Source organism: Pinus tabuliformis, chromosome 9 (assembly GCF_031772625.1).
Source record: "Pinus tabuliformis cultivar Carrire ecotype Pingquan chromosome 9, CPIR1, whole genome shotgun sequence".
Taxonomy (NCBI): domain Eukaryota; kingdom Viridiplantae; phylum Streptophyta; class Pinopsida; order Pinales; family Pinaceae; genus Pinus; species Pinus tabuliformis.
Window position 1 is genome coordinate 258,634,521 of NC_142307.1, and position 16,030 is coordinate 258,650,550.

Below are 16,030 nucleotides of genomic sequence, written 5' to 3' on the forward strand. Positions count from 1 at the left end.
TATCAATTGGCTAAAAAAATTGTTGCTTTTTGTATCCTCATAATGTGCTATCATTCCATCCGTAAAAATAGCCCAAGTGACAATTTGTTTATGAGAGCAAAGCCATCGATACCATACAAATTGATTTGGTTTCAAATATAAATTTTCAATGCGTACCTTTTGTGTGTTTTGCACATTATGGAGAGTGAAAAATTGCTCCATCTATAGTATCCATGTTCCAGAATCCTTGCCATCAAACTTCCTTATATCAATATTTGGAACATGGTGGTTCTTCAATCCAACGTGAGAGTCTATGAAATCATGATTAACATCTATTTTGTTCTCATCATGAGTTTCCTTTACTACCCTTTCACCATTAGTAAGCATTTCTTGTAGAAACTTTGTCAAATCTGTCTTCAAATCTTCCATGCCTTTCTTTAAATCATCCATCTTAGCTTCCATGCCATCCATCTTAGCTTCCACGTCATCCATATTGTCTTTCACACCATCCATCTTAGCTTCCATGTCATTCATCTTAGCTTCTACACCTTTCTTTAAACCATCCATCTTAGCTTCTACGCCTTTCTTTAAACCATCCATCTTAGCTTCCATGTCATTCATATTAGCTTCAACGTCTTTCGTTAAACCATCCATCTTAGCTTCCATGTATTTCTTTAAAACATCCATCTTATCTTCTACGTCTTTCTTTAAACCATCCATCTTATTTTCTTTTACTTTTTGTGCGAGTGAAATTTGTTGTACTTGGTCTCGTAATTTTGATATATCATGTTGCATTTCTTCCTCTTCTTCATGAGTCATCCTAGAGCTTTCAGGTTGCTTACTAGGTGTTTCCATTTTCTTTCTTCAGGGAATCAATTACCGATAATAATGCTTCACTATGCCCTTTGAATTCCTTCAAACTAATTTTTCAAACCAAGCTTATGAAATTTTTTTAAAAAAACTAAACACCTTTTTTCACTTTGTAGGAGCTCAATATTGAATCTAATGTATCCTTGTAATTTTGGATAGCCCAGGTATGAAATTGCTTCCTGTGGTAACCATCTAAGTAATCTTTCTAACCCCGCAAGTTTGATCAAGATTGGATTCTCCAATGAAGAGTTATGCCAAATCTCCCACAATGACCTGAGTATAGACTGGTAACTTGTACGACATGTTGCGGGTCACTATTTTAACCTTAGGTTCTGAAAATTATACCCAAAACAACTAGTGTGTCCTATTTCTATAACTTCTTATGAAAATTCAATCTGATGCTCAGAGTGAAAGTTATGACACTTTTCCCAAGGTGACCTGTTTGGAATGTAATTCTAGGGTCTGCAAAACCCTAACTTCCTTAGTGTATATCTTTGAAAATGTAGCAAGATAGGATCTAAAATTTGGAACCAAGGTTCAGACTGATTTCTTCTCCAATGGGTTTTTTTTAGCTTTTGAAACTTTGTAGCGAAAGAGTTATAGCGAACATTCCACGATGACCTATTTTAGATGAAATTCTGGAGCTTGAAAAAACCCTAACTTCCTCATATCATATCTAAAAATAAATAGTGAGACAAAATCTGAAATTCAGACCTCAGGTTCAATGAGATTTATTCTCAATTGGGTTTCTTTTTAGCTTCTGAAACGTCGCATAAAAAAATTTATAGCGTAAATTCCACGACGACCTATTTGGATCAGCGAAACCCTAGAATCCAAAGCTCTGATACCAAATGTTATGAAACCAACTCACAAAAAGATAGAAAAGATAGATCAACGCCTTAGAATTCAACCTCTTCGAGGGGGAAACATCTTTTACATGACACAAATGAACAATTCTTGGATGATTCAAATGACAAAATCTCCTTTCTATGTATAGGAGTCTAAGGGGTCACAATATAACCAAGCCGACTTAACAATAATAATATAAAGGCACAAAAATAACAATAGAGGGATTCTATGGGGACAATAGGGGCACAAGAATAACAATAAGGGAACAATGATGATAGTAATGGGGGGATCACTAGTATTATAGGGACCTAAAAATGTTGTGTTTACTGTTTTGAGATTTTGATTTTTAGGTTTGAAATTTTGAGTCAAGAACCTTCACCGGATTCGCTTATGTTGAATTAAAGGATATTGCTTCACTATCAAAGGCATTGGCTTTGGGTAATGATGATTTTTCTACCGAAGCAATGGCAAGAAGTGGGGGTCCTGATGGAGGTAGAACAGGAGGCAGAGGCGGTGGAAAAGGTTTTAGGGATGGAAGCGGTGGCAAAGGCTTTGGGGATGGTTATAGTAGATTCTTTGGAGGACGATTCTCTGAAGGACAAGGTCGTGGTAGTGGTTGCGACACCCCTCGCAGTCACAGTTGTGGTCGTGGAGATCGTAATGGGGGTCGCAGAACTCCAAAGTTAAATCACATGTTGCATCAAAGGCTTAACTAATTACTTCATATACAGCAACAAGGTAGCTGATTGGCCTAACAAAATTCAAGGTAGCTTAGCTTGCTCGCCTATTTATTACTATAAGGCAAATCAAAGAGAAATAAATTAGTGTTGAGCATTCAGGGCTAATACTTCAGCTAGTCTAGGTCATTGGGCTTACTGGTACAGAAGACTAGGGCTTTTCTCTTAAGAATTGAAATGGAACTAAAGAAATAAAGATCTTAGGGCATGGGGGACTAAGACTAAGAAATAAAGAAAGTACAGTGTCCACATGCCAAAGTTCATGGATGAATAGACTATCTTAAGGCTAGTTTCCATTGAGAGACATTCTAACCACTCTTCCTTGTCGCGATAGTGAATCAGGACTAATGGGGAATATTTGCCCTATTTATGTAGTCTCTAGTTCCTTAGTCCGATTTGTTGAACCACATGGATGTAGGAATTTACAGGGTAAGTTCCTCAGAAAGAACACCAAAAGGACACCGCTCACAACTAGATCACAGATCAATACACTAGTATTTTTGCCGTGGTTAAAACCCTCAAAGAGGAAAACAGTCCACGGCCTGCGCCAACGTGGCTACTACAGGCAATTTATTAATCAAAGAATGAAAATTTACATAAGCTTCTCTCATGCACGGATTACCCGAACAATGACCCTCCATGCGCTTTAAATAGAACTCATGGACCAATCGGGTGTCAAGCCACGGATCAAGTGTCGGTAATACCGAGGAGAGAGTGAACCGTCGGATCACTACATATCGTGACCATCGGATTGTAAGTTACAAAATGTACAACAGTAAAGAAACACACTTTACCTAACTCTACACTAGACCAAGTTGAACTTAACTATATCCTATGTGTCGGAATATCCTAACATCCCCCCTTAAGAACAACTTGGGATAGGATTGAAGGATTTACAAATATGACACAATAGGAGAAGGAAGGAGGCACTAGAGCCTATCCCCCCTTAGTGACAACTTCCTGAACTCCAAGCATATATCGAAGTTTAGTGAACTTCGCCTCTGTGAGAGCCTTTGTGAAGATGTCTGCAACCTGATCATCTGTTGAACAATATTGCACTTCAAGAACATGGTCATGAATGAGCTTTCTGATGAAGTGCATGTGTAGTTCAATGTGTTTGCTACGCTGATGCTGGACTGGATCTTTGCATAGCTGAATGGCACTTTGATTATCACACCAAAGTGTGGTTGGATGCTGCTGCTCAAAGCCAAACTCTGATAGGATCTGACGAAGCCACAAGGCTTCCTTACTAGCTTCCACGGCACCACGATACTCTGCTTCTGCTGACGAAAGAGAAATGGCAGCCTGTTTCTTACAAGCCCATGTAATAGGTCCTGAACCAAGAGTGAAGACATAACCGGCAGTAGACTTCCGATCATCAGGGTCACCGGCCCAATCAGAATCAGTGAAACCAACTAATAGAGGAGCTGCTTTGGCACTGTAATGAATCCCAAACTGTACTGTACCTCGAACATAACGAAGTATTCTTTTAGCTGCTTTGCAATGACTTTCACGGGGGTTTTTCATAAAACGAGCAACAAGGCCAACAGCAAAGGAAAGGTCAGGACGAGTATGGGTTAAATACAAGAGTTTTCCTACAAGTTGACGGTATAAGGTAGCATCAACTTCAGGAGAAGTACAAGAGACTGAAAGTTTGACTCCAGACTGAAAGGGAGAAGGGGCTAGCTTACAGTCTTCCATGTGAAAATGACAAAGAATATCACAAGCATACTTGGACTAGGAAAGGGAAATACCCTCCTTGGATTGCAAGACTTGAAGACCGAGAAAATAGTGTAAGTGTCCTAAGTCTGTCATTTCAAATTTCTTTTTAAGGCTGGAATTCACATGGTTTATAAGGTTGGGATCACTACCAGTAAGAATAAGATCATCAACATAAAGAACAAGGATGATAAGAGAGTTGCCCACTTTCTTGGTGTAGACAGTATTGTCAGAATAACACCTAGAAAATCCAGATTCTAAAAGAAAGCTATCCATTTTGGCATACCAAGCCTGAGGAGCTTGCTTGAGACCATAAAGAGATTTCTTAAGTCGACATACAAGGCTGGAGTCTGTTTGGATGAAGCCAGTGGGTTGTTCCATATAGATTTCTTTATGCAAGTCCCCATGCAAGAAGGCAGATTTAACATCCATCTGATGGACTTCCCATTTTAAAGAGGCAGCAAGGGAAAGAACAAGGCGGATAGAGTTCATTTTGGTAACAGGGGAGAAGGTTTCAGTGTAGTCAATGCCTTCAATCTGTGAAAAGCCCTTAGCAACAAGACGAGCTTTATGTTTATCAACTTTCCCATCTGGTCCATACTTGGTTCTGTAAACCAATTTACATCTAACAAGTTTGCGTCCCTTTGGTAGAGGAACAAGATCCCATGTATCATTTGTCAACAATGAATGATATTCTTCATTCATAGCTGCTTCCCAATGCGGATGGCTTGAAGCTTCTGCAAAAGTGTCAGGATCATGATTTACTGGAGCTTGAGCCAGTAAAGAAGAGGCTCTTTCAAACTGAGAATGTGTACGTCGCTGATCTGTAGGATCACCGGCAAGATCACCTGCTGCATCCCGAGTAGCACGGACCCATCTTGGAAGTTGAGGATCCTGAGAAGGTGGGGGAGGATTGTCATCCTCACTTTCATCATCTGAAGAAGAAATGTTTTCAAAAGTAGAAGAGATAGGAAGAGGTGGCACATCCGCCGGACTAGGCTCGCAGGCCGATTTATTTTCATCAAATTTTACATCTCTTCTAATGATAACATTTTTGGACTTAAATGGAATAAGTCTATAACCTTTTACATCTTCAGAATATCCAACAAAAGTACATTTCTCACTCTTAGGTTCTAAAGCTTTATGCTTTTCATCTGGAATATGGGCCCATGCTTCACTTCCAAAAACACGAAAGTGACTTACATCTGGTTTAATGGAACTCCAAGCTTCTTCTAGAGTGAGATTCTTTAGAACCTTAGTAGGAGTGCAATTTATTATATAATTTGCACAATTAATTGCTTCGGCCCAAAAACTAAGACTGAGTCCTTTAGATTGCAGCATACAATTAGCCATTTCCTTTAAGGTGCGATTTTTCCTTTCAGCTACACCATTTTGTTGTGGAGTGTATGGAACAGTATGTTGCATTTGAATTCCATTTTCGGTGAAAAAGTTGATGAATGTGTTTTTAACATATTCTCCACCATTATCAGTTCTTAGCTTAAGAATTTGATGTCCAGATTGTTTTTCAACAAAGGCTTTGAAGGCAAAAAATGTGTTAAATACTTCGCTCTTGAGTTTTAAGAAGTATACCCAAGTGCGTCTAGAGAAATCATCAATGAAAGTTAAGAAATACTTGCAGCCAGAGAATGAAGCAACATGAAGTGGACCACATAAATCACTGTGCACAAGCTGTAAAGGGGCTGACGCGTGCCAAGAGGTACGTTTTTCAAAACTGTCCCGATGATGTTTTCCGAGTACACATCCGGAACAAACACCATCTCAGCAAGATACCATAGGAAGACCTGTCACCATATTTTATTTACATAGATGCTGAAGGGAGCGATAGTTTAAGTGACCAAATCGCTCATGCCAAAGTTTGCTCACTTCATCATTATGAGCAACAAATACTGAGGGAAGATTTGATGACCCAAAGTTGTGAAACTTATACAACCTTGTGGAATCATCAGCAATACCAGTAGCTAGAATCTGTTTAGGATCTCTTAGATCCTTGATTACAACATCATGAGGTGAAAATTCAACAATTTTACCTTCACCTGAATGAGTTATCTGATATACAGATAGAAGGTTGCAGGATAAGGTTGGAACACATAATACATCATTAAACTGACCATTGTCTAGATGAACAGTTCCAGTCCCTACAACATTAAGAGATCTATCATCACCAACATATATATTTTTGGTGTTACAATCATTCAAAGAAGAAAACATGGCTTTGTTTTTGGCCATGTGATAAGAGGCTCCAGAATCAATGAGCCACTCATGAGAATGAGAAGAAGAAGATACATTTAATGCATAACCAGACTGAGATGGTTGACAACGACATGCAGAAAGTGCCATTCCTAAAGATGAAGTTGAAGTTGAAGTTGAAGAATGCTCCACATGGATGTTATGTTTCTTCATTGCGGCTTCCAAGGCTTCCATCTTCTTAAAGCATTTAGATTCTAAGTGGCCATCTCGATTACAAAAGTTACAATGTCTATCAGTCTTCTTCCATTTGTTTTTATTGGTCCTATCATTTTGCTGAAATGATCTTTCATTTTGAGGCTGAGTTTGCTTAGGACCCTTATTTGGTTTAGGACCATTCTTTTTAGGATATGACTTCTTAGGATTCTTTGAATTTGGTTGCTGCTGGGCGGCTAACGCTTTCTTGGAAGAGTTTCCAAGATTAAGAAGACCAAGGTGTAAGAGTTTTTCTTGTTCTCTTATTAAAGAATCACAAAAAGAGTCAAAGGAAGGGGCCTTGTAGTCTTTTCCCTGACAAATGAAAGCTTCCCTTGTAGAATGGAAGGTGGAAACAAATACAGAGTAGGCTGGTCCCAACTTAGTAAGGATGGAATAAATAAGGTTACTATATTCTTTCTTAACCTTAACACCTTCCAAGAGATATCTAAGGGTCTTGAATTTGGACAAGAAATCTTCAATGCAAGAAAAAATATTAGGATCCAATGTAAGCAACTCATTTTCAAGTTGATGGGCTCTAATTTCATTTTTAATCCTAAAAACTTTAGTGATTTGTTCCAATGCTTCATGAGGAGTCTCAAGTTCTGCAATATGGAATCTAAGATCAGGAGAAATAGACATCCCTATCAAACCACGTGCTTGATCTTGTCTATTTTCCCATTTTGCAGCCTTGTCTTCATCTTTTGGTTTCTTCTCTTGGTCTGTGGCTATTCTGTAGAGACCTTTACTTCTAAGTAAATCTTCCATGTAGGATATCCATTGGAAGTAGTTAGTGCTGTCAAGAATGACTTGGCATGGACTTTCCATTTTTTTTTTAAAAACTGAAGCTGAAGATGCTGAAAGTAAGTGTTCCAATGGATAGACCTCGAAAAATTAGGCGGTTTAAAAAAAAACGGCTCTGAAAAAGGCTTCCGGATGAAGAAGTTATGGCTTTTTGAAAAAACATATTGTTGAAGTTGCCGGCAAAGTGCGCGAATGTGCGGGAATGAAAAAATCCGCCCCCACAAAATGGAGACTTGAACCCAAGACCTCTACTCTCTTAAAATAGCTTTGAACCAATTGATCTATACAAAAAATTAGAGAGAGAGAGAGAGAGAGAGAGAGACAGAGAGACAGAGAGAGAGAGAGAGACAGAGAGCGGGGGGGGGCCTTTGTTTGCGTGCTTGCCTTGAGAAAGCTCTTTTTCCCTACAAAACACAAAACACAAAACCCAACACGGACATGCAAAGAAAACGAACCTTATGGCTCGAAGTTAGCTTTAGCCAAAAAACTAGATATTTTCAAAAAATGAACCTTGCGGCTCAAAGTTAGCTTTAGCCGAAAAACTAAATATTTTTCTAAATGTTTCTAATTTTCCGAGATCACACTAAGGTGCAGGGAAAAGAGCATATGCATGAGAAAAATCCTTCCTTTCTGTTTTTGATTTTCCCAGATCGCACAGAGTCGCAGGGCAAAGAGCATACGCAGAAATGAAAGGTATAGATCCGGTTAAAAAAAAACTAAATAAACCGAAACCGAAATAAGCAGAGAGAAAATAACAGTAAACTGCAAATAAAGATTGTATACCTCCAGATCTTAAAAATGACGCAGCTAGGGCTACTGGAAACCTTTTTGTGTGAAACGAAAAGGGTTCCTCACTGGAACAGATGCTCCGAACACAACAAAGCAGTCCTCTCGGCCCGAAAGCAGTTAGAAACAGCAGATCTAGGAAACGGCAGTCGGATGCAGTTCTACCGGCTTCAGATTTGGATCACCAATGGACGCGGCCCTCAAATAGCTCTGATACCATGTAGGAATTTACAGGGTAAGTTCCTCAGAAAGAACACCAAAAGGACACCGCTCACAACCAGATCACAGATCAATACACCAGTATTTTTGACGTGGTTAAAACGCTCAAAGAGGGAAACAGTCCACGGCCTGCGCCAATGTGGCTACTACAGGCAATTTATTAATCAAAGAATGAAAATTTACATAAGCTTCTCTCATGCATGGATTACCCGAACAATGACCCTCCATGCGCTTTAAATAGAACTCATGGACCAATCGGGTGTCAAGCCACGGATCAAGTGTCGGTAATACCGAGGAGAGAGTGAATTGTCGGATCACTACATATCGTGACCGTCGGATTGTAAGTTACAAAATGTACAACGGTAAATAAACACACTTTACCTAACTCTATACCTAACTCTACACTAGACCAAGTTGAACTTAACTATATCCTATGTGTCAGAATATCCTAACAATGGAGACACCCTTTCCTAAGAATTTGTAATCTACTAAATGAAATGGGAAGAATATAGGAGAAGACCTAGCTGGGAAACCTCCACGGACCTTTTCATAGTAGCAGACCTACTACAACCTATGAAAAGTTGTTGTGGCATTGGTTTAACTACCCTATTGCATTCAATACTACTAGAATACAGACTACTCAGATATATTGTATCGGCTTGCTTCAGCACTTAGATCCTTTACTATTGACTTTTTGTTATGCCCCCAACTTGTAGCGCGTTGAACTTACAGACGGACGGGGGCCTCCAGGGAGTTATTAGATGGATGGAAGGGCTTCCAGATAGCATTCATAGGCCTGGAATCATGATTTGTTAACAAATGCTTGGTACCAACTAGGATCTTCTGGGTATCACTATTACCTCTTGGGGGTACTGCTATGATTTATTGTTTTGGCCAAGAAATCAATACTTTTATAATAAAAAAAAGAATACTTTTATGATACAATAATAATAAGTTAAGTTACAACAACCCCAATCTGGTCAAGGACAAAGGGAAGGAAATTGGAAGGATCATCTTGTGTGACAGGCATGTTCACTGTGACCAAAGCTTGGGCAACTGCTGAAGGTGAAGCAGGTGAGTTAGGGATTTCCACTATTGGTGTTGGGACTTCTGCCTTGCTTCTTTCCTCAGAATGAGTCCTCATATGAGTCTCTTGTTACATTAGCCTTTATCTATCATCAGATGCTTTCATTTCTAAGGCTAATTGCTCAGCCTAGAACTTTCTACTACTGGATCAACAGAATTCACTTATGTTGTGTCTAGATCTTTCTCTCCGCCTCAGATACTACCTTCTACAAATTTTCTTCTTATGCTTCTAGAACTGCTTCTTCGACTGGACCAATCAATATTGATGCTACCTTAGGTGGCTTGGCTTATATTGTTGGCTTTTTGGCTTGATTATGGCTTTGTCTTTTTGGTTGTTTTTATCTTCAGCTCACTCACTAAGGTATGGATCTAGCTTTGTATATGTCACTTAAACTACTGTTGTGGCAGGTAGTTGGCTTGGATTAGTAATGGTTTTATGGCTTGTTCGATGTCTAGTGGTAGTATAGTTTTTTTAATGCCAACTAGAATACTAACCCTTATTAGCTTTGAAGCTATGAACAATTATGTAAACTTACAAATAGAAATCGATCATTCTATAGAAAATTAGAAATCAAAATGTTGTGAATTAATATCTGGAAAAAAAAAGAGATATCACAGGTAGAAGGTTTTTGACCTACATATTGGTCTAGTGGTTAAGAAGTAGATCTGTATCTTGGAGAGTCATTAATTTCACAGGCAGAACGTCTGCAGACTTACATCTTGTATGCTATGGGTTAATCTGTGAGCAGACCAGCATCTTGCACACCATGGGTTAATCTCCTCCCTCACAGTGTGACATGACATGGTCCTCCTTCCATATTGCATGTCAAGGGTTAATCTCCTCCCTCATAGTTCATCTTGACATGGTCCTCCCTCACAGACATACATAAATGCCTTAGATTATGACTCAAACGTAAAGTCAATGGAAACAAGTCTCTTAGAGGTAAAGATAGTTGAAATAGGTCTGATGAACAGTTCTAATAGTCTCTCAGAGGTGTTCTGATAGTCTCTCAGAGGTAAAGGGAACATGTCTAATGAATAGTTTCGATAAATATTGGCTGAAGTCAAAAGACCTCAGTTTTCCACTTGTATCTTCATGCATCCCCATGCCACTAGTTTTCTACTTGTATCTTCATGCCTTGCCATGCAACTTGTTTTGTTTTCATATCAGTTTTCCACTTGTATCCTCATGCATCAACATGCCATTTGTTTTTCTCAGAGGTATCTCCAAGATCACTGAAAAAAATAAAAAAAATAAATAAATAAAAATATAAATATTAGTCTCTAACATTAAACGCTAGAAAACTAATGTTAGCATTAAAACATAGAAGCGTTATGTTATAGAATTGTTGGGCAATTTAAGAAATATATCTTAAGTTATTTTGAGTTTGGCCTCGATATAAGGACAAATAATATGGCAAAGTGTAATTAAGTCTTTCATTAGTTAAGAAGGAATATTCATTCAAATATAAAATTATAACTTTTCTTTAACTAAAAATAAAAGTTGGTTGGTTTCTATATCAATTAATAGCCACTCAAAAAAACGATTACTATAGTCACTACAACCCCACAAGGGCAGGGAATAATAATAATTGAAAGGGGGTGGGGACTCAATTTTAATTGGAAATCATGCTCAAACAAAAAGGATGGTTTCGGTAAAAAAACAAAATGAAAGGGTGTTTCTTCGTCGGAGTAAGAAGAATTAGTAACGGGCTTGATTTGACAGTTGAGGAACAAGTAAAGTTTTGTTGCTTGCAAAATGTTTTTAAATGATTGGAATTTGTGGTTTTAACGATACTGGATAGATTCGATAGGCCACCAAATGGGCCTATTATCAAACCATGGCTTGTTGGTGTCTCATATTTTCTTATTTCTATCTCACTTCCTCAGATCAATCGGTTACATCAATTGGTTACCAGTGGTAGTGTTTTGACACCATCCATTCACACTTTAATCAACCTTCATCACCAACTCAAAGGGTGTTTCGACACAACTAGTGAGATCATAGGAAATAGTCTCTCCACCCTTTATCTTGAGGCCTTAGCCTTTGATGGCATAGAATCACAAATAAAATAAAAACTTCCTCTAAGTCTATACCTAGGAAATTTTAAAAGAAGCTTGAGGAAATCCATGCATTAGATTCATGTTCCAAACTCCAATAAAAATCATATTATTCTCTAAAAGAGTGTTGCTTTGATATCTGACCAAACCACACCCTTCCCACTAATCAACGAAAACATGGTTACCAAAGAACTAGCACCCATTGCACTCATTGATAAAATGGAATTATGAAAAAATGCTTATGTGGCAAAGGGTTTAAAGTGTTTCTCTTTTAAATGAAGGAAAATAAGCATCTAGTCTTTAGAAGCAACCTATACTTCATGGGGCTATAGGAATGTATCTAATTGATGGACCCTTGACTTCAACCCAGCAAACACTCCAATGACATACTTAGTAGGGGTGAGACTTCGACATTTCCCCATGATTCTCTATGATGACCAATATTTAATCTCCATTGCAAACTTGATTGGGATATACACAAACTAAGTGGACTCAAAGTTTGAGTAATCCAATGAGGTCTTCATGCAATGAACCTATGGCATAGCACTAGCATACGTGGATGTTAAAGAGTACCCATAATTTCACTAGATATTGATAAACACCTCCCAAAACACTTTTGTGAAGATCCCCTCCCAAAACATCTTTCAAATTAGAAGAAGAAAACATTTTTTTTTACATATCATTTTCTATACCCCTCAATGCCAATAAACCCTCATACCCCACATTCCAACCATTAATACCTACAATATATTGCCTTTGTTTTTCACAATTTTAAAACCCCCATTATGATTGAACATGAAAATTTAATCTTCAACAAGGTAAAGCCCCTATGCATAGTACACACATACATAAAAGTTTGTAGATAAGTAGATCTTGAAAAGGATGTTTGTGAAGTAGCAAAACTTGACATCAAACATTGGAAATATATAACATGTAGATTACAAATAATTGCACTTCAATCTAATGTCCACTATAAATACAAAATTTTTCTTGAGGTTTACTAAAGGAATGAGAAACCACCCTCCATGTTGAGGGGCCTCTTAGGCCTATGTTTGTCATCGTACATATTAAATTATGTAAATGTGAGTTACAGTTGGTAAATGTATAAAGTAAAGTGAAAAATTGGTTGAGAGTGGGTACATTTTCTCCAATCATATCATCTTTGTGTAAATACACATTAATGCTAATAGAAACTTGGTTGGAATTCCTTCCCAATTTTGTTCTTCTTTCTATATGGGTGTTAATGCTATTCCCAACATGTAGCCTATTTTTGCATGTCGTAAGTTAAGATTACAATACCTGGGACCATTGCCTCCTTCATTTGAGTTGGGTGATATCAGCGACAAGTGAGGGAGTGGAATGAACTTGTTTTCATGCTATTCCTAACATGTATCCTATTTTTTCATGTCATAAGTTAAGATTACAATATATGGGACCATTTCCTCCTTCATTTGAGCTCGGTGATATCAGCGACAAGTGAGGGAGTGGAATGAACCTGCACATAGAAAACAAAAAGGTTAGAATACAAATAAAGATATATTCAACATGTTTCTACTAAAGAAATTTGTTGCTTGGAAAATTGTTTGTGATGCTAAGGCTTTGGAAAGAGAAAATCTGCAACCTATAGGTATCTATGAAGACTACTCATGGAAACCTGCAAACAAGATTAAGATGTTGACATGAAGTTGAAAAAGAAAAGGTTAGAGTACAAGCAAATATCTATTCAACATGTTGTTACTAAATAAAAATTGGGTGCTTGGAAAATTGTTTGTGATGCTAAGGCTTGGGGAAGAGAAAAGTTGCAACCTACAAGTATCTGTGACGAATACTCATGAAAACCTACAAACAAGAATAATATGTTGACTTGAAACTGAGACAAACATGTACAAAATATTTACGTAATTTTATGGAAGAAAGAAAGTGCTTAAGAAGAGATGTTATTGAGGAATTTTTTCTTTTAAAGAAAGTGGAGAACTCTGACAGTTGTGGTTGAGAAAAAAAGGCTTTCTTTGCCCACATACCATCAATGATGCTCTTCCAAGATTTTTGCAACAAATATATAAAATGAGAATCAACTCTCCCTTATCAACACATGCAAGATGGTCAGCTTGTCACTAAGCCAGAAGCCATAGTTAACCATACATGTGAAATTGGGCCAACTACTAGTTGATGGGTGTTCAATAATATTGTTTGATGAATGGTAACATTCTAAGAGTATATGGAATGAAAGATTATTATTCCATGTTGAACCTATTGCTATTTATTGCAATTTATTGGTTGATCAAACATGCTCGTTGCCCATTAGAGCTTTAGTTGAAGTTGAGTCATGGGATGTGAGATCAAGTACGTGTGAGGAAATGCATTAATAATGATTTTTACTCATTCTTCCTTTGACGAATCATGGGACAACTCAAAATAGATTTCATCCTACCATCTTGTAGAAATAATTTGAATTTTGAAGATAAGTTGACCCATCTTTGTTGAAATATACTCATGAAATCGTTGAATTGGGTGAAATAGATGAGCATGGTGAGGTCATGAACGTTATGGATTAATCCCAGTGGACCATGTTGTCACTCTTAGAACAAGGTTTCTTAATAATAAATAATGGAGTGAAACTTGGAAAATATAGTTCCTATTTGTCTCAGTTGTGATTCTTTATAGGTAAAGGAGTTTGTTCCCATTCATTATGAGTTGTTTAGATCTAGATGTTTCCTAGATTGGTGTGTGGTTGAGATATTCTCTCAACCAAGTGATTGTGTGTCCAAGACAATCTACCTATCTTGAAAAACCTACATGTATTTATATTTAACATTATTTGATTAATGGAAAGTGTGATCAATTTTTAGAATTGGTATCAAAGTCTGTATGGGATTAGGGACTTGGCCTCTGCCAAGCCAAGGGAAATAAAGAGTATATACATTTATTTTGTGACTGTGGATTGTTGATTTTTATCTTGGTACCAGATTGTCGTGAAGCTGATGGAGGCAACAAAAGTGACTTGCAAGGGGTTGAGCGAGTTCCGGGAAGATATAATTGTCCATACTAAGGTTAGACATCAACACGTTGTGGTCACTTCTGGTATTGTATCGACAACCATGAGATGATGCTAGTGTATAAGCATATGCCCCAGGGGTCGTTGAGCCTGCATCCATTTGAATGGGGGATGGTTGGGCTGAGGCCACTAGAATGGAAACAAAGCCTTAGCATTGCCCTTGATGTCACCTGTGGACTTGAGTACCTAGAGAACCTTTCTCAAACAACCGTCATTGACAGATATCTAAAGCCCTCCAATATATTTCTAGGCAACGATATGAAAGCTTAATATAGTTATTGAGATGGCAAAGCAATATGCATAGAGTGATATTTATGGAGAAGCATAAAGCAGGGTATATTTGAAGGGGACTTCAATTCAAAATGGAAGGGAGGCTCCATTGGAAATGGCATCCATCTCAGGAGGGAAGTTCCAGTCTGCATAGAACAATTCCGATATGTAATAATATTGAAGAAATCTCTGAATCTTTGTAAAGAGAGAGTCTTTGATTGGGATCATTGGAGGTGGAATGTAATCAGGAATCATGGGCAAAGGAGGGGGTTGTGTTCCAAGTTCATCTAGGAAGCATTTTTCTCAGTGCCAGTTACACTAATAAGGAAGATCCCAAGGCTCATATCCCTCAAGAAAATAGTAATAACATTTCAGAGAAGCCTGTTGAAGAAGCATTAGGCCAAGGTCTCATATTTCGAGTTGGTCAAGTTCGCCCCAATGGAAATTTTTTTTACTAAACCAGGATGGCCGACACCTTTGGTTATCTGGCCCTTGAATACACAGTGATGGAGTTGATAACTAGACGCAAGGTTGTTGACCTTGATGTGCCCCTCTCCTAGGCGCTCAAGTGATGACATGCCATTGAAGGAGAGGTTTCATCCCTCGAAGACAATGGCTACTCACTTAGGATCTTACAAAATATTAAGACAAGAATTCCCAACAAGCCCTTGGTATTTATAGATTCCTTTTAATAAGTTGATTTCCAATGATCAATCACCCAAAACAATCAGAAATACATAATTGGGATTCAAGCAATGATTGTAGAGTCATTGACTAGGTGCGGTGAGATCGTACAACACTGAGTTTCTTTATATGTGGAGCCAACATATAACACATCAAGGATGTGAAAAACAATATTCATACGTAAATGACTTACTTAACGCAGTTGAATCCCAAAATGATATCTAATATAATGCACTGCGTAAACCCCCATACTTAAATTCAAAAAGAGTCAAGGGATCTCTACTTGAATGGTTCATGAGGCACAATACTTGCTAAGGTTTTGCAAATGGGGTAGCAAGCTAAGTGGGCTTGATTGTGGGGAAAACTCCACAGTTAAGCGCGCTTGAGCCATAGGAGTTCCGGGATGGGTGACCTCCTGGGAAGTCCTGGTTACCGGGTGCAAGCCCCGGAA

General features: G+C 38.0%; 1 protein-coding gene across 1 annotated transcript in view; it reads left to right on the plus strand.

Annotated features, from left to right (window-relative positions):
* The first annotated feature begins 2,184 nt into the window (after positions 1 to 2,184).
* The window catches only part of LOC149148163 (protein DMR6-LIKE OXYGENASE 2-like), a 63,609-nt gene continuing 49,763 nt past the window's right edge, over positions 2,185 to 16,030 (plus strand). The window contains exons 1-2 of the mRNA XM_089442093.1: positions 2,185 to 2,355; positions 14,537 to 14,620. Of these exons, the coding sequence (XP_089298219.1) occupies positions 2,185 to 2,355; positions 14,537 to 14,620 (255 nt within the window). The remainder of the gene's footprint in view (positions 2,356 to 14,536; positions 14,621 to 16,030) is intronic.